At 64.0% G+C, this 20,495-nt stretch overlaps 1 protein-coding gene and 1 long non-coding RNA gene across 7 annotated transcripts in view; one reads left to right on the top strand and one right to left on the bottom strand.

The window, feature by feature from the left end:
• Window positions 1–20,495, top strand: part of NTNG2 (netrin G2) — a 53,884-nt gene that overhangs the window by 7,065 nt on the left and 26,324 nt on the right. For 3 of the 6 annotated variants that reach the window (XM_045846203.1, XM_045846202.1, XM_045846205.1), the window contains 2 exons: window positions 17,169–17,812; window positions 18,522–18,599. In XM_045846203.1, the coding sequence (XP_045702159.1) occupies window positions 17,169–17,812; window positions 18,522–18,599 (722 nt within the window). The remainder of the gene's footprint in view (window positions 1–17,168; window positions 17,813–18,521; window positions 18,600–20,495) is intronic. The other 3 variants (XM_045846207.1, XM_045846204.1, XM_045846206.1) reach the window with 1 other exon arrangement.
• LOC123823449 lies at window positions 4,995–8,759 on the bottom strand. The gene is made up of 2 exons (XR_006786532.1): window positions 8,603–8,759; window positions 4,995–5,492 (listed from the first exon to the last, which is right to left on the bottom strand). It is a non-coding gene; the product is annotated as an uncharacterized LOC123823449 (long non-coding RNA).

Below are 20,495 nucleotides of genomic sequence, written 5' to 3' on the forward strand. Positions count from 1 at the left end.
GCCTTCACCCGGAGAACCCGGTGTTGCTGCCGGGGTTGGGGGTCGCCCCACAGTCCAGCCTGAGCCCAGAGCCTGGGAAGAGGCTTTTGATTCCGCCTGCTTCTCCCCTGGGCAGACAGACAGGCGAGGGGGCAGGCGGGGGAGGCGGGGGAAGAAGAAGAAATCTGACGCCTCCCTCGCAGGTGGGCCCTCGGTGCCTGGACACCTGTCTGCGGGACTCCAATGTCCCACGGCAGTCGATGGCCACGCGCAGGTCGCCAGGGCGGGCCGCCACCTCGTCAGGTGGAAGGCATCCTTCCTTGGGAGGGGGGCCGGCCTCCGGCTCCTGCAGACAGGAGGGGTCCCGCCCAGGTGGGCTCACCCCCGATGCCGCTGTGGGTTGCAGTCTCTCCCGAGCGGGTCCTGTGCGTGTCTCCTTAACGGTCCCCCGGATGGGCTGGGGCGGGGACTGTTCTAATCCCAGTGTAAGGATTAGCAGGTGCCGTCTAAACGCGGCCAAGGTCACTGGTTTAGAAGGCAGGCTGGGAGCTGGGGGCGTACCCACCAGGCGGCCCAGTGCCCCCTCTCCTAGCTCCAGCCTCGTCCTCCGTCATCGTGGGGGGAAGGATGCAGCCCCGGCGTGTGTGTCCTGGGTACAGTGCCGGCACATAGTAGGTGCTCAGTGTGTGGCAGCTGTCATCCGCTTCGTTTTGTAGTCATTCCGCCCTTGGTGGCGTCCCTGCTTTTTCTTCTTCGCCTCCCTTCTGCCCGGAGGAGGCCACGCCCTGTGTCTCCAGCCTCAGGACTGCAGCAGAGGGAGCGTGCTCCGGCAGCTCAAGCTCCTCCAGCCACAGCCCGTGTTCCCAACTGGCCGCCAGGGGGCGCGCTAATGGTAGCTGGGCGGCCCACTGCCCCCTTAACCTGGCCATGCCAGGTCGGGTCCCCATTCCCAGGCATCCCTCCTGCAGCCGGTTCTGGGCTGTCCCCACATCCCACCAACTGGAGCGGGAGCCCCAGAGCACCCCGAGAGTGCAGAGGGGCCACGGGGCGGCTGCCCGTTCCAGGGTTCGGGGCGCAGGGTTCGGGGCGCAGGGTTCGGGGCGCAGGGTTCGGGGCGCAGGCTCCGCCTCGCCCCAGGCTGTGTCCTTCCGCAGAGCCACCTGAGAACCGAATTGTAAATTCCAGCCTGGTGAGGAAGGGGCGGGGGAAGGAAGACTAAGATAAATGAATAAATAAAAACCGATTGGCTCTAAATGCACAATGAGAATTAATAGGGATGCCCTGTCAACCGAGAGTTCGCAGGCAAGGGAGAGAGCTCAGCGGGGCTGCAGGGGAAGGGAGGTGCCCGCCACCCCGTGATTCGCAGGGCCTGGCCGGCGGGGCTGCAGGGCGGAGGACGGGAGGGGGAGGCGGTGCCCGGAGAGGGCTCTCGGCCCCTGAGGGCAACTGCCACACCCGGACCCCCCTAGGGTGCCCGTGGGCATGAGGAACAGCCCCACAGTGCTCCGGAACAGAGGGGACCACCACCCTGAAAGGGGGGAACCCTTTCCTTGTGTCTCTGAGACGAAAGCTAATAACCCTTGAGCTTCAGGAGAGAGCTGGTGAGGAAGGAGGGAGGGGGGGGAGAGAGAGAGACAGAGAGAGAGAGAGAGAGATGCCGGCACCAGCTGCAGACCAGACCAGGCAGGCAGTGTTCAAAGGGAGCCCCCAGCCACCAACCTGCGACCCGAAGTGTGGTCCTCGGACCAGGCGCGGGGCCTCCCCTCGTTGGAAATGTGGAGTGCCGTGTCCCGCCCGGGACCTGTCCCCACTCTGCCTTCTGGCCCCAGAGCCACAGAGGAGAGCATGGGACGGTCCCGGCAGCCTCTCCCCTCTCCCAGTCCCACCTCTCCGGCCGGCAGACCTGAGGTCGACCTCACGCCGGACACAGGGGGCAAGGCAACAGGAAATGACTCCTGCAGGGCCAGGTCAGCAGCAAGAGGGACACCGCAGACAGCAGGGACAAAGGGGGGGCCCTTCGTCCCACCCCACCACAGCCCCCTCAATGCCCCCCCTTGGCTGTGCCCAGGCCGTCCCCTTCACCCGCAACACCCTCCTTTGCTTTCTTCCTGCGGCCCCCCCATTCACCTGGGTGACCCCGCTCAGCGTGGAGGTTTGGGTGGGACTCCGCCTCCTCCAGGAGGCTTGCCCTGACTGCCTGGCCCAGGCGGGTTCGAATGTCCCCGTCTGGGCACGCCCCTGTCATTGTTCTCACTGATGTGGCCTGACGGTCAGCGCTCAGGCCCCCGGGCTGGACAGGTGGAGGTGGGCATCCCGTGCTGCGTGACCTCTGGCATGAGGCCTAACCTCCCGGAGCCTTTTCCGCTTAAACGGGGGCTAGTCACAGAACACACCCACGGGACGGCCCTGAGCACCGCGCCTGCCTGGCACCGGGGAGATGCTTGTTCTTGCTGGTTCTCCTATTCCTGACGGCTGCTCCTGTTTGGCTTGTGAGCCCCTCAGGGGGCGGGGCTGTCTTGTTCGTCTTTGCCCCCCGCCCCCCCGCCCTGCTTCTTGGCCCAGCCAGGGCTCAGACAGCGTTTTGCGGAGTGAATGGGCGAGCCGGAAGGGCAGGGAGGTCCAGGGAGGCCTTGCGGACGAGGGAAGGCCAGAGCCGAGCCTTGCAGGGAGCGCCAGGGCCCCCACTGGCCCCCGAGGCCTCTGCTCCGTCCTCGAGTGCCCCCCCACCCCCCGTTCTGTGGGGGGGTCCTGATCAGATGACACCGGGAGGCCTGCACAGCTCTGTCCTCAAGCAGGAAGTGACTTTGGAACCTGAGCTTCCCCCAACCCTTCGTTTTACAGCTGCTCAATGTCTGGAAACGCCTGAGGCAGGGCCCAGCTGAGGACAAGAATAGTTCCATGCATGACATCTTGTTGCACAGGGAGGTGACAGGACGGGGCGGCTCTGCCCGCGAGGTCTGGGGCGCAGGAGGGAGCCCTTGCCCCTGACTCTTCTGAAGAGGGCGGGTCTGGGCCCAGAGCTGCTCGGAGAGCAGGGGGCGGTACGAGAGGAGGGGGCGGTGCGGCTGGAGCGCCAGGTGGGGGAAGGAGAAAGGGCCTGGGGAGACGTCTTTCCAAAGAGAGTCAGAGACTGCGAGGTTCTAGAACTTTCCAGTAAACGTAGTCGCACCTTCCCCAGGCTCCTCTTCCTCTTCTGTGTCTACGCTCCCCAGCCCTGGTTTCTGGTGCATCTCCATTTTTCTCCAGGTGCGCCGAGGCGGGGGATGGGGATGGGCAGACAGGCCGGCTGCCCCCCAAGAGGGACCGGGCTGGGGGGACGAGAACTCGGGGTTTGGGATGGGGCCGAAGGGGCTCATGCTTCTCCCGCCTCTCGGGGTTGTGGCTCTGGGACTCGGTTTTCTTCACCTGAAAGTGGGGGCGGTGCCAGGCGCGCCTCGAAGGCAGCTCCTGCCAGTCGGTGGGTGGAGCAGGCGTGCGAGAGGCCTCGGTGGGGTGCCTGGCGCCGAAAGATGACCCGAAACTCAGGAGCTTTCCTCGACCCTGGAACGCAGCTTGAGAGGCAAGGGGAGCAAAAGCAGAAAGCGCAGGCCGAAGCTGATCCCCTCGGCCAGGCGTGGAACGTGGGGGAGGGTTTCGTGGGCGCTGGCGGTCCCGGGGGCCTGGCCACCGGGGTGGTCTGGGGTGGTCCGCGGCCTTAAAGGGCCGGAAGGATTCAGAGGAGCGGCGGCCCCGGGCGGAAGCAATGGCGTGAGCACAGACATGGAGGAAGGGGGTCCAGGTGACATGCGGGGGGTCGTGTGGGTGACCGGGACAAGCTGCTCCACTACTCTGCTCCTCAGAGCCACGGGCGTGGGACGTTGCAGTGCCATTTGATGGATGACCAGGGCGAGGCTTCCCAGGCCCCCTAAACGGCTCAGCCTCCCTCCGTCCGGCTGGAAGCCAATCTCTAGGGTCTGGGGCAAGGCCAAGGGTGTGGCTGCAGGGAGAGGAGCAGGGGACAGTGGGCCGGGCCGGCAGAGGCCTGGGGGCCCACAGGGCATGGAGGGCCCCGAGGCTGGACAGGGCCTGGCCGCCTCAAAGGACCAGCTCTGGGACCCAGCCGTCGCCGCCCCAGGAGCAGCCCAGGCTGCAGAGCTCTGTCCCCATCACACGGCCCACAGCCCCGCTCCCCTGCCTGGGGCCGGGCCCAGCCCACGTGGCCCCCAAGGGTGCCGGGCTCCTTCCCGGGGGGGCCCAGAAAGTGGGACACGGCAGATGAGGCAGGAGCCGGTTCTGTTCGCCTTTGGTTTACGGGTTCCGATTTGTTTTTCCTCAGCATCAGATTCGCTGAAATATATGAAAATGTGCTTCTGATTCCCCGAGCACACGCCAACTGTTGGCAGGGGACAGGGCAGCACCTTAGAGCAGAGCCGGCGCTGGCTGGGAGCCGGCCCCCTCTCAGCGGGGGCGGAGTCTCCCGCTGCCGGGACACCAGGCCACGCCCCCGGCCTCAGTGTCCCCAGCTGTGCGATGGTGCTGGGGTTTGGCCAGATGAACCAGCTCCTGGGTGACTGATGGCCAGATACACCCTGGGGTTGGGGGGTAGCGCAGGCTGGGGTTTAGCCCTGCTCACAGACGGACAGGAGAGGGGACTCCAGGCACAAAGCGGTGTTCCGGTGTGAGTCCTGTCCCCAGCGCAGGCAGGGTTCAAGTTCAAATTCCTTTACCATAGTATTCTCATAAATGAACATCAAAACAAAGACCAAGCCAAGTGCTACACAATACAATGCGACGTCACAAAGAATCTGAATTGTCTTTCATGTTAATGGCTGCCACGCCCACACAGCACCGTGCTGGTCTCTGGCCGCCAGAGTGACGATTTGGGGTGCCGCACCTGTGTTGCCGCAGGGCCGCCGGCACCGCCGGTTCAGTTAGCGCCTGGCACCGTGCGTGGTTGAAACATGTTTTCTGTGATGAAGCATTTTAAAATGTTTTCTTTAATTTTTAAATGGAGGTGAAATTTACGTCACACGAAATTAACCCCTGAAAAATTTTATTGCTGTAAGAAAAAAATGTGTGTGTGTGTAACATAAAATTTGCCTTTGCATCCACTTGTAGGCGGGCAGTGTCCTAACACTGAGTACGCTACCAAGCTGTGCAACCACCGCCTCTGTCCACCCCTGGGCAGGACGTCCAGTCCCCACTGGCGGCCACTCCCCAGTGCTCCCTCCTCCCGTCTGGGGATTCGCCCTTTCCAGATGCTTCACACACAACTCGGGGCTTCTGGGCCTGGCTCCTTTCCCTCGGCATCCCGCTCCCACGGTTCCTCCGTGGGGCAGCAGTGGTTGGCCGGCACCCACTCCTCCTCGTGGCCGAGTGGTACCCCCCCCCCCCGCACCGTCCTCCGCAGCTTGCTCATCCGCCATCCGCCGAAGGACCCTGGGTTGTTCGCGCTTTTTGGCCGTCATGCATCAAACTGTCGTGAACATTTGCGTATGAGGTTTTTTATGTTTTCCTTTCTCTCGGGTAGATACCTAGGAGCGAAATTGCTGGGTCAGACGGTGATTTTTGTATTTAAGCATTTGAGGAGCTGCCAAAGTGTCTTTCCGCAGCGGCTGTACCTCGTCCGCCCCCATCGGCCCCGCCCAAGGCTCCGGTGCCCCGCATCCCTGCCAACACTTGTTATTTTCCATCTTTTACTGTGGCCGACCTAGTGGGTGAGAAGCAGCATCTCGCTGTGGTTCTGAGCTGCATTTCCTGAACAGCTGACGATGCTGGGCCCTGTCCGCTTACTGGCCACTTTGTATGTCTTTATAGAAACTTCTCTTCAAGTCCTCTGCCCACTTTTTCACTGGGCTGTCGGTCTCTCTGTCGCTGAGCCGTCCGTGTTCTCTGTGTGCTCTGGGTGCCAGGCCCGCGTGCGCCATGATATGGAAACTCCCCCCACCCCGCCCACCCAGTCCACAGGGGACCTTTCGCTCTCTCCACAGCTGAGCGCCGTGTCCATGCGGCCCTCCCAGACCCCCTGCACGGCGGAGACTCTGCTTACATCTCATTGTCCCCATTTCACAGATGTGGGGACTGAGACTCCAACACTGAGTGGCAGAGCCCAGGCTCCAGCTCAGACCCTGGTCATTTAACCACGGGGCCACGTGCTCACCCCGGCCTCTCCCCTCACGGATGTGCGTGTGTGGACACATGCAGATGTGTACACATGTGCACACAGGAGCACACATGCACACAGGAGCACACATACACGTGCATGCACACACATACAACACGGAGCTGCGAACACTGGCAGGGCCTCCCAGATCATCGCCCTGCTGCCCCTGTGGGCCCTGCGGACCACCCTGCGGACCACCCTGCGGACCGGCCCTCTCTCGGGGCATCTTTACAATCGAGATGTTGTCGTGTGCGGCTGTGTGTGTGTGCGCGGGCGGCCGTTTGTGCCCAGGGAGCGTCCTGTCCTTGCCAGCCCGTCTTCCTAGCCCAGCGCAGGGTGGGGGAGGGGTGCCGGGTCTTCCCCCACCCCCGCCCCGGGAGACGGGGCAGAGTCTGCGAACCTGTTTCCTTCACGGCACCCGGCAGCGTGTTCGCTCCCACGTACCAGCTCTGGGGACGGCAAGACGGCTTTGCCCGGGGCAGCCTGACCTGTTTTTCTGGGGAAAAGTGGGGGGGGGGGAGTGCGCCCAACAAGGGACAATATCGGACCTAAAAGTAGAGGTGGAGGGAGCGGCAGGGAGGGGTGGGGGGGTGGCGTCTGCCTTCCATGTGGCCTGTCTCTCTGGAACCAGGCGGCCCCCCACCCCATGCAGGTCCCCAAGGGTCTGGCTTCTCTCAGCCTGGGCCAGGGGCATGGGACAGAGGGGAGGCTGGAAAGGGAGCTGGGGAGCCAGGTGCCACCCCAAGATGGAGAACTGTCCCACCGCAGGGTGCTGGAGGCCTTGGCCTCAACCTTGGCTGCACAGTGGGGTCTCCCAGGGAGCCGTCATCTGCTGGCTGCTGGGGCCGAGACCTGTCCCCGAGGGCCTGATGTGGTTGGCGGCGGCAGCAGGACAGGGGGATCGTACTCTGTGGCTTCCTCCTCTCCTGTGCTTCTTGAAGGCCCGAGCCTGGTGGGAGCTGGGCCCCCGGAGTGGAGAAGGCAGGGCTGGGTTGTGTGAGCCGGACTCTGCCAGGCCCTGTCCCACACGGGGGTCCTCAGAGGGCTGCATGGGGGAGTCCAGGAGCTCGAGGCACTCCCCACCCAGGCTGCGTGGCCTCTGGGGGGCACCTGGGCGTTGGGATTTGTTACAGCACCACCACCACCCCCAAGCTGGCCACCAGCAGTCTCCCCAGGACTGTGCCGGCCCCTTCCAGCCTTAAGCATGCTGCTGCTGGTTCAGTTCAAAGTCCCGAGGGGGAGAGTTTGCTCTCAGAACCCTTCCTGGTGTCTGAGCTGCAGACACCCCACCCTTGCTCTGGCCCCCTGGGGGCCTGGGGGTGCCAGCTCCCTGCTTGCCCTTTGTGCCCAGGTTCTGCACCTTTCTTCCTGGGCGGGCGCTGGCGGCCAGCCTCAAGGCCTTCCTGCAGCTGCTGCTCGTCAGGTCTGCCAGCTCCAGGCCCCTCCCGTGGCCTTGTCTCTTGTGCACGCCACCAGGCTCCTGGCCTAGCCTAATGCATTAACCCTTCTCTCCCTGTAGCCTATTGCATGTCTGATCTGGCCCCTTCGCTTGGCCCCACTCTACGTGGGGAACCCTCCTCACAGCCTGGTCCATCGGCCTCCACCTGTGCATATCCAGCCCACCCATGCTTGCAAGCCTGTCCTCCTGAAATCTCACCACCCCCAGGAAGCCTTCCGGGTTTGTTGTCCATGCCACTCACAGCACCAAGCATGAGGGACTGGTCTGGTGGTCATGGCAACATGGTCAACACCCCCCCCCATAAGGGGTCAGAGGGTCCAGGTTCCCAGATGTGTGCCTGGCCCCTGGGGGCCTCCGTCCCTCACCTATAAAGTGGGGATGACAGCTGACATTGTGGTCCAGGAGCCTTTCCTTGGATCACTGTACTGGGCTCCCCAGCCTGCCCAGGCACCTGAGTCACCTCAGAGGGTTTTTCTTGGTTGCTTCGCCGGATGGTTGGCTTGCTTGCAATCTGGAGCAGAGGTTCTGGCCCTGGGTCCAGGCATGCTTTCACACCCCTCCCCTTCCCTGGGACTGTGAGGGGCGACCAGGCCTGATCGCTGCTTCTCCAGGGCTGTTTCGCCCACAGAAGACATGCAGAAACAGTTGATGAATGAATACGTGAGTGAATGAATGAATGTATGAATGAATATGTCCTAGTTCAGCATGGCCACTCCCGCCCTCGCCAAGGGCTTCATCCAGAGTGACGCACCTGTCCAGGTGTGCCCAGGTGTGGGGCAGGGCCAGAGACTTCTTACCCTCTGCCCCCCCACCCAGGGGGGAAGTGGCTTCAATAGTAAAATAATCCCTAAGAATTGTGTGTGCAGTTTGCAGACACAAAAGATCACTGCACAGTCCCCTCAACCAGGGGCTGACCGTGCAGCAAGAGGCGGCTGGGCCGAGCGGGCCCTCCAGAGCACGTGGGAGCCCCGGCCCCCCTGCGCCTCCCTGACCTTGGGCGTGAGATCGGGACTGTGCCTTACCTCATGAGGTGGCCACGAACAGAGAAAATGAACTTTCACGTGGAAGATCATCCCCGCGAAGTCTGGTGAGATGCAGTTCTCACTGTGGAGGCTTCCGGAAGGAAAAGGGGACAGGGTGGGAGAGGCGGGCAGAGCCAGGGGCGGTTGGGGGCTGGACTTCATCCAGAGCGGGGTGGCTCTGGGACCCAGCAGGGCGGCTGAAAACACACGGGTGGCTTCTAAAGGACATCTGGTGGCCGGGGAGGGCGGGGGGGCAGGGAGAGGCAGAGGAGATCAAGCTTCCACCTCACGCCCCTGTGGGTGGACTCCCCTTGCAGGGCGTCCCCGCACCAGCCCTGGGCCTTTCAGGCCTCAGCCAGGCCCCATTGTTCTGCTTCTCAGGAAGAAGGCCAAGGACACCTCTCAGGAAAGCAGAGGGGGCTCTGCAAAGGCCCCGGGGACCCGGGGACAGGCGGCCGCCCTCCTGGAGCGCTCCAGCCAGACCCTGGGAGGGGCCCCGGCCGCCCTGCCCCCAGCCCTCCCCCCTCCGCAGCGTTCAGAGCCTCCGCGCCGCTCTTTTTCGCTCCGTGATAAAATATTTATGTCAGCAGGCAGGCCCTCTCTGGGAAGGCTGCCTGCGTCTAGCGTATGCTCTGCACGAGCTTTTAAAGAGCAGGACGTTTTTCCTACTCTCTAAGCATTTTCTGAGTCCAGAATCAATAATGCACTTTGCGGGGCCGCTCTTCCTCCGCGCCCACCCCCCTCGCCCCCACGACGGCTCTCCTTTCCTCTCGCCTCTCTGCCTTTCCTTCGGCTCTCCTTTCCTTCTTTCATCCTTCCCTCTCTCCTAAGTTAGTTTTATTTACTTACAAAACAATTAAATGGGAGCGTGGAGCTGTTTGGGTGGGGAGGCTCCAGGGGGTGGGGGAGGGGGAGGGCCGGAGAGAGGCCAGGGCACCCCCTGCAGGCCAGCTGCTGGGGGAGCAGGTTGGGCCGGCGGGCTGCCCTCTGGCCCTGGTCGGGAAGCTCTGGAGCTCCGGCTGGGGAGGAGGGCTGGGGCTAACCCCGCCTCCTGCTCTCCTTTTCCTAACCACTTAGCAAGTGTTTGCAGCATAACCAGAGAAAACAGGACTAACGCGTAGAAGAAAGGAGCCTAGAGTGAAGAAAATATGGGGAATGTGAACTGGAATCTATCACCAAGCTTTCTGGGGAGTGAGCGGTTCAGTTTGGCCACTCTGTGTTTTTTTGTGGTAATGAGTTCCCTGACACTAGGGGTATGCAAATGGAGAGAGAGCCATCCCTTCTCTGAGACACACGCCCACATGCATCTGGTCTGCTCAGTGGTACCAGGTGCAGAGCTGGGGTGTGGAAGTCACCTGTGGGGGGAGGGGCACAGGGGTCAGTCAGGACAGAACTTCCCACCCCAGACATTCCTAAAAATCTGGCTGTTGTGCCCAGGACAAACTAGAATGCATCCTTTTTATTTTTTTAAGGAATAAAATTGCATTTCCTGGAGAGAGTAACCCTTGTCTGGCCAGAGCCTTGGCAAGACCCCAGCCTGCCCCCTCTGGCCGTTCCCCCTGCCCTCTGACCTGGGCTTCCCCCTGGGACCCTCCCCTGGACAGCCCAGGGCTCCCCACGAAGGCCGGAGGGCCCTGGGAAAGGCTCTGTGGGCGGAGCCAGAGCTGCGGGGAGCAGAGGGGCCCCCACTCAGCCAGCTGCTTCCTGCTCCCCTGACTCAGTGACTGCACGGCCCCCCGGGGTGATGCCAGGCCAGTCGCCTGCTGTTCTCGAGTCTAGGCTCAGACAGAAGGTTCTAGAAGGAGGTCTCCCTTTTCCCCCCAAACGACGTGGGGAACCGCTCTGGGCACTGAGATGCGATTCCTTCCATTAGGGCCAGGCCTGCGGGGTTCGTGAGGCCACTGAGACTCCGGGTCCTCGGCGGACCTCTGCCCTGCAGGCGTCCACAGGGGCTGGTCAGGGTCGAGGCCATCACCGAGGCTCTGGAGGCTGTCCGCCAGGGACAGCGAGTCCCGGGGAGGCGACTGGCCCTGGCTCGGGGCCCTTCCCCGCCCGAGGAACGGAACGGTCGGGCTGGGAAGACCCGGCTCCGGTGAGAAACAGAACCCAAGAAAACGCCCAGAAAAGCCAGGCAGGTCAGTCTCCGCAGGTCCCCAGCAGGGAGCTGTGACCTTGCCGGGGCGGCTCCAGAGGGAAGGGCAGAGAAACCGGTGGGCGGGGAAGGAGTTCAGGGCGGGAGCAGGAATCAATGAAACCAGAGGGAGGTGGGGGAGAGGGAGCGGGTGGGGAGACGGAGAGGAGGGGGGAGGGGAGAGGCAGAGACCGAGCCGGTCAAGGCATCTAGAATTAGAATCTGCCCCGGCAGACTCTCCGCTTCCGCTTTGTTAATAATTCATCCCCACTGCAACTTTTCTTACCAATAAATAGGAAATCGTTTGTCAGGGAGAATTCCCCTGGCACCGCGCTCTCTCTCCCCGGAGCAGGGGAGGGGGGGCTGTCTCCGCTCCCGTCCCCCCCAGGGACCTGGGGACCCAGGCTCTGCCACGTGGGGAGGTCACTGCCAGAACTCAGTCGTTTCATGAACGGGGCAGCCGAGGAGGAGGCAAGGAGAGGGCACAGCCCTGCCCAGGGGCCCACCAGGGGTCAGGGACCGTCCCCCCCAATCCTAACCCCAGGCCCTCCTGGGTCAGGGTACCTATTACAGAGTTGCAGGCCCCGCCTTTGCTGCTGCTGGTGCCACCTAGCCTCCCCTTCGGTGTCGCCGCACCCCAGTGATGGGGCGCTGGCCGCGCTGCCTGTCCCTCCCCTCTGCCCCTCCATGCCCTCCCACCTCCAGCCCCCCGCGGAGGTGGACAGGGCTGAGGAAGAGCCACAGACAGGGTCAGAAAAACCCGTCGGCCGCTGCACCGCTCCCTGGGCCTGCCCACACGCCTCCGCGGCAGCACCGGAGGCCGCCGTCCTCCCATGGAAGCCGGTCTCCGAGGGGCAGGGCCCGGGGTGGGCGGCAGCATCCCGTCCTGTTTGGGTGAAGGGCACCGTTCCCCGACTTGTCTCCGAGCCTGGCTGCCTGGCTCCTTGTCCCACGTCTGCCACCACGGAGGAGCGGTGTGGCCTTGAGGTGGTCCACCTCTCCTGGCCTGTGGGCCGTGAACAGCCGGACCCCGCTCCCCGGGCAACCCCGCGCGGTGTGTAACTCAGCCAGGGCCTCGCCTTTGCTGACGCCACGGGCCGGGGACGGTCACGACGCTGTCTCCCTGCCTCCGCCACACGTGGGCTGGGCCTGGAGCACACCGGCCACGTGGCATCGAGTGTCGTTCTTTCTCAGCCCGATGAGGTCAGCGTTCTCAGCCTTCCCGGGATTCCACTCAGTGGACAGAGCTTTCCGGGGTGAGTGCCCAGGCAGTGCCAGGGGCCGGGGGCAGCGAGGAAGGAGGCGGAGGAGGCCACTGTCCTCACGGCGCTTCCCCTCCCTCCGGGTGCAGAGCTGGTGTGGCCGGTGGGTGGCTGCGCCGGTTCCCTCCCTGCTCGCCGGCTGCTGCCCAGGTCCCCAAACCTGCCTCGTCGGGGTGCAGCAATTGTGAGGTTCTGTCCTGACGCAGGTGTGAGAAAACACTTGTCCTTCCTCCCCAGACTCTGTCCCAGTTCCCGGGACGGCCCCTCCACGGGTGGCGGGGTCAGGGGCCCAAGGCCCACGCAGCCAGACTCCCAGGGGCGCGGTTACCTCCGTGCCTGCCGACAGCGACCTTCCCACTCAATTACACGTTTGCCGGCAGCCTGTCTGCGGTGTTTACAGCCTGGCCTCTGGCTCCCACCGCACCCTTCGCGCAGAAAACAACATCAAAGCAAGAACATTTAAGGGACCGTCAGGAGGTCTGAAAAGAGTGGCAGGAAATGGCTTCTCCACAGAGCTGAGCCTCTGAGGGTCCGTGGAGGCAGCAGAGCTGCAGATGGAAGGGACACGGTCTCCCCAAGGTGCCCTGGGTTGGGTCCCCCCCATGCCCCCAGTCCAGAGGAGATGAGGAGGGGCCGTCAAATGCTCGCCTCCGGTCTGTGGATTGGAGATAAGGCAGGGAGGTCCCGGGCGTCGCTGGGAGCAGGTGTGAGGAAGGCGAGGGGCCCACCCAGCCCAGCTGGGCGCAAGGCTGCCACTCAGTAAACATCGTGACGGTCACCTGGTCACCTTCGTCCCAGCCAGCAGTAGTCCCCAGTGTGCCGTTCCGGCTTTCCCACTGGGGCTCCTCAGCCAGTGCATGCAACACTGCTGTTAAATAGTCACTGCTGCCAGCTGGGGACACTTTCTAGGCATTTCATACACAGTATCTCTCACGAGATAGTGGATGAGAAAATACAGACTCAGAGAGGTAAAGCAACTTTCTCCAGGTCACACAGCTTCAAGGGGAGGAGCTGAGGCAGAATCCAGGGCCTTCTGATCCAGAAGCCCATTTCTTTAACTGCTCCAGACCCCAGAAAAGGGGTCCCCAGCTGTGGACAGGGAGCTCCACCTACCCCCCTGCATCTGCACAGACCATGCGGTGCATTACATTTTTCTGGAGAAAGCTCCGAGGCTTTTTTTCATCAGGGGTGTGATGTTTTTATATATATTTTTGGTGATATTCATGAAATGTCTCAAGAAACAGTTAACCGCTTTTGAGAATATCAAAGGTCGGCCCTGGTGCCTTCTGAAAGGTCGCACGTGTGCCTCCGCCAGTCCTGGCGTTGTCCCTGGTGGAGGCCACTGGCTGGGACTGTTTGTTTCATCATGAAATCCGATCCCATGGGCACAGGAGGTGGCAGAGGCTGACTGCCCCCCCCCCCAGCCTGGCAGCTGTCAGATGGAGGTGGGGTGGTCCACCCATGTCCTGTCCCGGGTTGCCTCCAGCACAGCCCTCCCAGCACAGCCCTGCCAGAACCTTCCGTGGGAGCCACACCCCGAGCTCCTAAAGGGTTAATGGGACTCCGAGGTCCTGGGGCCGGAGGGCGGTGGAAGGAAGGAGAGGGGAGGCCCGTTGGCCACGGCTGGGGATTTATTTATTGTGCTCGCTCTGCAGCCGGCGTGGGCTGGAAACACACGGCCTGATTCATTAGTTTCTGACCATCTGCTTCCCGGAGTGGGGACGGGAGCGGGGGCCGGGGGGCCCTGCAGGTTAGGGCAGTCAGCCAGGCCGGAGCCCCCGTCCCCTGGCAGCACCGGCCGTGTCAGTCTTCGTGGTGACAGACAGGCTGGCGAGGCCGGCGTCTGCGAGGGGTCCGATGTCCCCCAGCGGGCCCTCCCGGAGGTGGGGCAGGGGGAGGGGAGGGGAGGGGAGGGAAGGCAGGGGGACAGAGGAGGACTGGGGGAGAACGATGAGGTGGGGGTGCCTCACGGCAGTTAGTGGTGGACAGAAATAATACCAGCAATCAACTAGATGTCTTAACGTTAACCTATTTGTTATTGTATCAACAACTAATTAATATGATGACGGTTTAACAACTAAAATTGAATGAGCGGCCATGGAGGTCCAGGCCACATGTGGAGACTTCATGACCCTGTCCCAGATAAGCACACTGCACCCCCTGGTGGATGATGAGGGAATTGGCCTGAAAGACCCAGTCAAGCAAGGAAGGCTTCCTGGAGGAGGGCTCCAAGCACTGGGAGGAGGGAGCGCAGGCTCAGAGGCGAGAGGGGACGAGGCAGCTGGGGAAATGGCGCAGCCCTCGGTACTGTGCTCACGAGTTTCCCGGGGGACCAGGAAACAGCACCTGGTGACGGCGTGCTGAGAAACGGGGCTCATGGCGGAGGCCCCAGCGAGCGCTTCCGGGGAACTTACCAGAAAGTCACGGTTCTGGCCCGCCCCTGGGCCACCCCCCCCCCCCGTGGCCCCCCTGGGACGAGGCCTGCCTTGGTTTGCTAGGGACTCGGCGGTTAGTTACCCAGCAGATTCACTTTCTCAGGTTCTGGAGGCTTCCAGTCCAAGGTCAAGGTTCGATGGGCCCTTGAAGGCCAAGGCAGGGTTGGCTGCTTGTGAAGTCTGTCCTCTTGGCTCAGTGACGACCAAGGAGCGCCTTCTTGCGCCTCTTCGTGCGATCTTTCCCGTGCACACACGCACCCCCGTGTGTCTCCGGGTGCCCAGATTTCTCCTCCTTGCGGGGGCACCAGTCGGGCTGGGCCAGGCCCGTGCTGCGCACCTTGTCAGTTTGCCCCCCACCTTAGGGGCCCATCTCCAGTACAGTCCACGGCGAGGTGCTGGGGTTAGGGCTCCACGGTGTGAATGGCGGGGGCGGGGGGCGGGGGGGGGCGTGGACACAGGCTAGCCCCTAACCAGGCGCCAGGGGCAGCAGGAGGAGGTGGCCTGGGGCTGCGGGAAGGACGGTTGCCGGCTAGAGGGGACCGGGCGCGTGCTGACCTGGCTGGGCACCATGCCCTCCTGCCCCTGATGTCTCGGCGTGAACTCGGGGGGAGCTGCTCCGTGCTCCCTGCTCCCTGAGAGACACAACTGCAGCCTCTCCCGCCCCTGGGCTCAGGGTGCCCCCGCCCCCCCCCCCCACTGCAGGCTGGCCAAGCGTCTGGGGAGGGGACCGTGCATCGCAGGCAGGCCTGCCTCCCCGCCCCAGCGAGAAGCCTCATCTCTGCAGGCCACCGAGCCACCCCGTGGGGCCTCTCACCCGCCCCGCCCCCCATTCAGGGCCCCCAGCTCAACCCTGAGGCAGCTCAGACCTCCTGCGGCCGAATCAGGCCCCTCTGCCTGCCGTGCTGTGTGTGAGGTCACCAGCGTTTGGGGACACCCCTGAGGTTTTCTGGGACAGGAGCAGGCTCTCCCTCGGAGAGAACAGCATGGGCCTCGGTTTCCCCCCGGTGTTCAATGGGGGTCGGACTCAGTAGTGAGCCCCGTCAACCCTGAGCCCTCTGCGGTCCCAGGAATCACAGGCCTGGCCAGGTGGGGTGAGCAGTGGCGGCACGGGGGGGGCCAAGGGCAGAGCTATTTCGGTCAAGGAGGCCTTTATGGAGATCGCCGCAGTCACCCCCAGGGCCGGCCTGCCCACCACGGGGCCCAGGGCGGGCTGGGGACACATCTGCCCCCAGAGGGATCAAAGGTGGCATCCTGGGGCTGAGGCAGGGACAGGTGTGTGCCGCCCGGCCCCTCGGGAGGCGGGAGGCGGCGCCCCCCACCCCCAGCCCCCAGGAGCCGAGTGGCTCATTGGAGAGGGAGCAGCTTTAACTCAGATCCAAGCCACTTGTCACGGAGCAAACGGGGGACCTGAAATATTCATCAAAAAAGCCGCGAGTGGTCCGGGAGCTGTGCAGTTCTTAGTGACGGGTTTATTTTTTAATTAGCAGACTGTAGCTCTGAGAGCAGTTTTCTGTGTGCGGACGTTGAGCAGACAGTCTGGACAGCCCCAGCTCGCTGTCCGCCAGGCAGCCTCCCCTCCCTCGCCGGCCGCCGGGGCGTTTGCTCCCGCTGGCGAACCAGCACCGATGCCCATACGGCCTTGTGCACTCACGTCCACAGTTCACAGTGGGGTTCGCTCTGGGGCGCCGGTCGGCGGGGCCGGACAAATGCCAGATATCATACACCCACCACGAGTGTCTCACGGGGTCGTCCCCCTGCCCCAAAACGACCCTGGGCGACCAGCGCTGTGTCAGGGATGGTGACCAGCCTCCATGTGGGTTTGCATGGTGGGCCGGACCTGGGGGAAGGATTTGAGCTGTCGTGGAGGGGAGGCACCATGCGCCCCCCAGGCTTCCCAGAGGTGGAGGGGGCAGTAAGCCAGGGGGCCGTGCCCTGCATTGCTCACCAGCGTCCCCCATGGGGTCCAGCGGGCTGAGGACCCAGACATGACCGGCCACGTGGATGCCGCCTCTCTAGAGGAAGCCGCCAGCATCGCGTTGGTGTGTCCAGGTCACGCAGGGGGCAGACTGGCAGGCTGTGCCTGGGACGGGTGACTGTCGGGCTCTGCCCAACTGGTCAGGGTGCGGCTCCTGGGGGGCGGGGCTTGGGGGGGCCACCGCTCCCCAAGGCCAGGTTTCCCCACCGCAGCTCGAAGAGGGCGCTCCCATTCTGAGTGTGGCGGGGAGCGAGTGGATTGGGGACAGATGCGCCCGCGCCGAGTGCCAGCTCAGCACACACTCGCAGTGAGTGTAGGAGACGCTCGGAGAGTCAGGGGTGTGGGAGGGAGGTTTCGAGGCAGACACAGAGCAGGAGGGCCGACCGCAAGGGCTCGGAGGCCCGGACAGGTGGGGCTTTGGGGACCGTGGGCACGGGTGGGCTAAGCGCCAGGAGGCCAGGACCGGCGGCTGCAGGTGTCAGGGCCAATGTGCTGAAGGGTTAGACCTGCACCCGCCAGGCAGCAGGGCGTCAGGGGCACCTGGGAGCAGGCGACTGACACCAGCCTCCCTGGTCGTCCATGCGTAGGGCAGGGACGGCTGTGTGGTTTCCTGGGCAGCCGGGACGTGGGGTGCCTTCACGAGTCTGCAGGGGGCGGGGTGGGTGGGTACAAATCGCCAGCCCAGGCGATGCTTCGTTGGGGTGCCTGGGCAGGGCCACGCAGAGCAGCCAGCGCCCAGCCTCGCCTCCCCCTCCCCCCGCAGGAGAACCCCTACCTGTGCAGCAACGAGTGCGACGCCTCCAACCCCGACCTGGCCCACCCGCCGCGGCTCATGTTCGACCGGGAGGACGAGGGGCTGGCCACCTACTGGCAGAGCGTCACCTGGAGCCGCTACCCGAGCCCGCTGGAGGCCAACATCACCCTCTCGTGGAACAAGAGCGTGGAGCTGACGGATGACGTGGTGGTGACCTTCGAGTACGGCCGGCCCACCGTCATGGTCCTGGAGAAGTCCCTGGACAACGGGCGCACGTGGCAGCCCTACCAGTTCTACGCGGAAGACTGCGCGGAGGCCTTCGGCATGCCGGCCCGCCGCGCGCGCGACCTGCCGGCCTCCGGCGCGCACCGCGTGCTCTGCACCGAGGAGTACTCGCGCTGGGCGGGCTCCAAGAAGGAGAAGCACGTGCGCTTCGAGGTGCGGGACCGCTTCGCCATCTTCGCCGGCCCCGACCTGCGCAACATGGGCAACCTGTACGCGCGGCTGGAGAGCGCCAAGGGCCTCAAGGACTTCTTCACGCTCACCGACCTGCGCCTGCGGCTGCTGCGCCCAGCGCTGGGCGGCACCTACGTGCAGCGGGAGAACCTCTACAAGTACTTCTACGCCATCTCCAACATCGAGGTCGTCGGCAGGTAAGGCTGTCTGCGGAGGGCCGTGTTGCCCGGGTTTCTGGGGGGGCGGGGAGAGGCGCATGGTGGGTGATGGGCGTCCGAGAGCCCAGCTGCTGCAGCCCTCGGACCCGGAGGCCTGGGGGCACTGAGTGGAGCTGGGCAGTGTGGGCGGCGCTCCAGCGAAAGCCCGGTGCCTGGGAGGGGCTCTGTGGTCGTCTGCCGATGCAGTGACCGGGCGCTTGTGTCCCCAGACCACCCTCTGGGTCTGGGGTTCGCTGGAACGGCCCACCCAACCTGGCACAGCTGGCACCGTCAGTTAGCTGAGGCCGAGGAAAAGGTACAGAGGAAAACTAGACACAGGGCCAGGGGCGCAGGGCTGGCGCCAGGGACGCCGTGCGAGGTCCCAGCCGTCTCCTCCCAGTGCGGACAGCGCCGGGCTCCCCCAGCGACGGTGTGTGCCGACTCGTGTGGACTGGTGCCCCCTGGGGAGTCCGCTGTGCCTGGTGTGCAGGGTTTGTATGGGGACTCGATCATGTGGGCATGGCCATTCCCCTGCATGACCCGGGTGGCCAGTCCCCTGGCCCAGAGGTCAGGCCAGTGCCATGCGGCTCAGGGCCTCCACCAGAACCCCCACTACTAGCATGGGCTGTCTGAAACAGCCCAGGGCCCCAGGGACACACACACACACACATGCATCAGGCATGACGAGTGTCACATCCTCATGTAACAGGAGGATCAGAGGCGTGACGAGACACTCCCAGCGGCTCAGCCGGGAGCCAGTCCAGGGCCAAACTCTTCTTAGGAAAGGGTAAGTGGAGAGCCGAGGCGTGCTGAGCTGGTCCTTCGCTCGCGGCTGTGGGCGAGACTGTGTTTTGAGGACACGTTGCCGGGAGGTGAAAGCAGCCTTTGATCCCGGGGGACTGTTCAGAGTCTAGACAACGTGCCGGCCTGTTCGGGGCCAGGACCGCATCCGGAGCCACCTCGTCCGCTCTCAGGGGCGAGGCTCCGAGGCCCCGCAGCCCAGGGCGGGCGGAGGGGCTGCAGTGTGCACAGCCGGGCTGCTCTAGGAGCGCCTCCTGGGCCAGCAGCATCGGCACCCCCAGGAAGTGTGCTAGAAATTCAGATTCTCGGGCCCCGCGCCAGACCTGCCGCATCGTGAACCCAGGCGCGGGCCCAGTGGTCTGTGCGTCCACGAGCCCCCCCACCCCCTGCGGTCCTGGTGCCCACGCAAGTTTCAGAAGCCCTGCTGTGATGGCTGGGGCTGGGGCCCTGGGGCCAGACAGCCTGGGCTGGATCCCCAGCTCTGCTCTCCTCTGGCTGGGAGGACAAGGACCGCTCTGTGCCTCAGTTTCCCCACCTGTAGAACGGGGATAATGATCCTGCTTCTCTCCTTGGATCGTGCTGAGAGTTAAACCAGTTAACGTCGATGAAACATTCCGAACAGTTATGTGTCTGGCCCATAACACGTGCTGATTTTTTAAAATTCTATTTGTTGTATAAACTAAATAGAGGTCAAAGTCAGGGCGTCGGAGAAAGGCCCGGGCTGAGACTCGAGGCTGCTGGGACGATGCGGGCCGGAGGGCAGCCCGGGCCAGCGCGGACGGGGCCGCTCTGGAGCCCAGCAGGGGCGGCGTCCTTGGGTGTCGCCCCACAGCGGGCCCTGACGACCGCTGGGTGTGAGGTGTGAGGGCGGACAGGCCGCTCACTGCGTGGTGCGCCTCGATCACCCCGTTTCTGTAAAATGCGTGGTGCGCCCGTGCGTGTCCGTTGTTCATTTTGCATGGACAGGACAAAGCAGGCCCCGCCCAGAAGGCCTCGCGGAGGCGGGGAGAGGCCCGACGCATGCGCGCTGCGCGGTCATCGCCGTGCTTGCCCCTGCGGACCGCGGTTGGGCGGGGCTGCGCGGTGCCTGCGGTTGCAGCCGTGTTTGCGTTGCATTGCACTCGGACTCGGCGTGTGGGCTCCAGGTGGGCCGAGGCAAAGGCAAGCAGTTCCCGCGGCGGGGTCAGGTTCGAGGCCAGCTGGTGAGCGCGAGACAGGTGCACATGCAGGGGCCTGTGGTTCTGGCAGCTGGGCTTCTAATCCCCCCTACTCGGGGCAGGGTATTTTAAATCAAGAATGTTCTGGAAGCCTGATATAGGGCCAGCACTGTGGGCGCGGGGGGTCAAGTTTCGGCTCCTGCGCCGGCTTCTTGCATGTGTGTGTCCAGGGTTTGGGCGTCTGGTCATCTCGGCGACCTCTGCCTGCCCTCGAGCGCCGTGGTCATGCTGGTTGAAGACCCTCCCTCTGCCCGGCCATCCAGCCAGGCTTAGCGGACCCCACCCCTGTGGGGGCTTCAGCCCCTTGTCTGACTTGCTTGGGGCAAGAGTCTGGTCAAGAGGCACCTGCCGCTTCATTAGGTGGCGCAGGCGGGGACCTGAGGTCGGGCAGGCTGCAGGGTCTGGGCTGGATGGGGACAGTCCGGGCCGGTAGCGCCCCCAAACCTCCCGCGGTGAAGGTGGTCTCCTGGGGGGACTAGCTGAGCCTCGGTTCTTCGGTGTCACGCAAATTAAAAGCACCTGCTGGTGCCAGGGTACCTGGGGGCTGTGCACCAGGTTCCAGCCCCCTCTGCACCCTCTCTGTGCCTCAGTTTCCCAACTGTAACATGAGGATCAGAGCCACCTGGAGCCTGCATCTCCCTGGCAAGGTGGCAGGGCGGTCCCTG

The sequence above is a fragment of the Phyllostomus hastatus genome, unplaced genomic scaffold, assembly GCF_019186645.2.
Source record: "Phyllostomus hastatus isolate PE091 unplaced genomic scaffold, TTU_PhHast_1.1 phas_contig_495, whole genome shotgun sequence".
Taxonomy (NCBI): domain Eukaryota; kingdom Metazoa; phylum Chordata; class Mammalia; order Chiroptera; family Phyllostomidae; genus Phyllostomus; species Phyllostomus hastatus.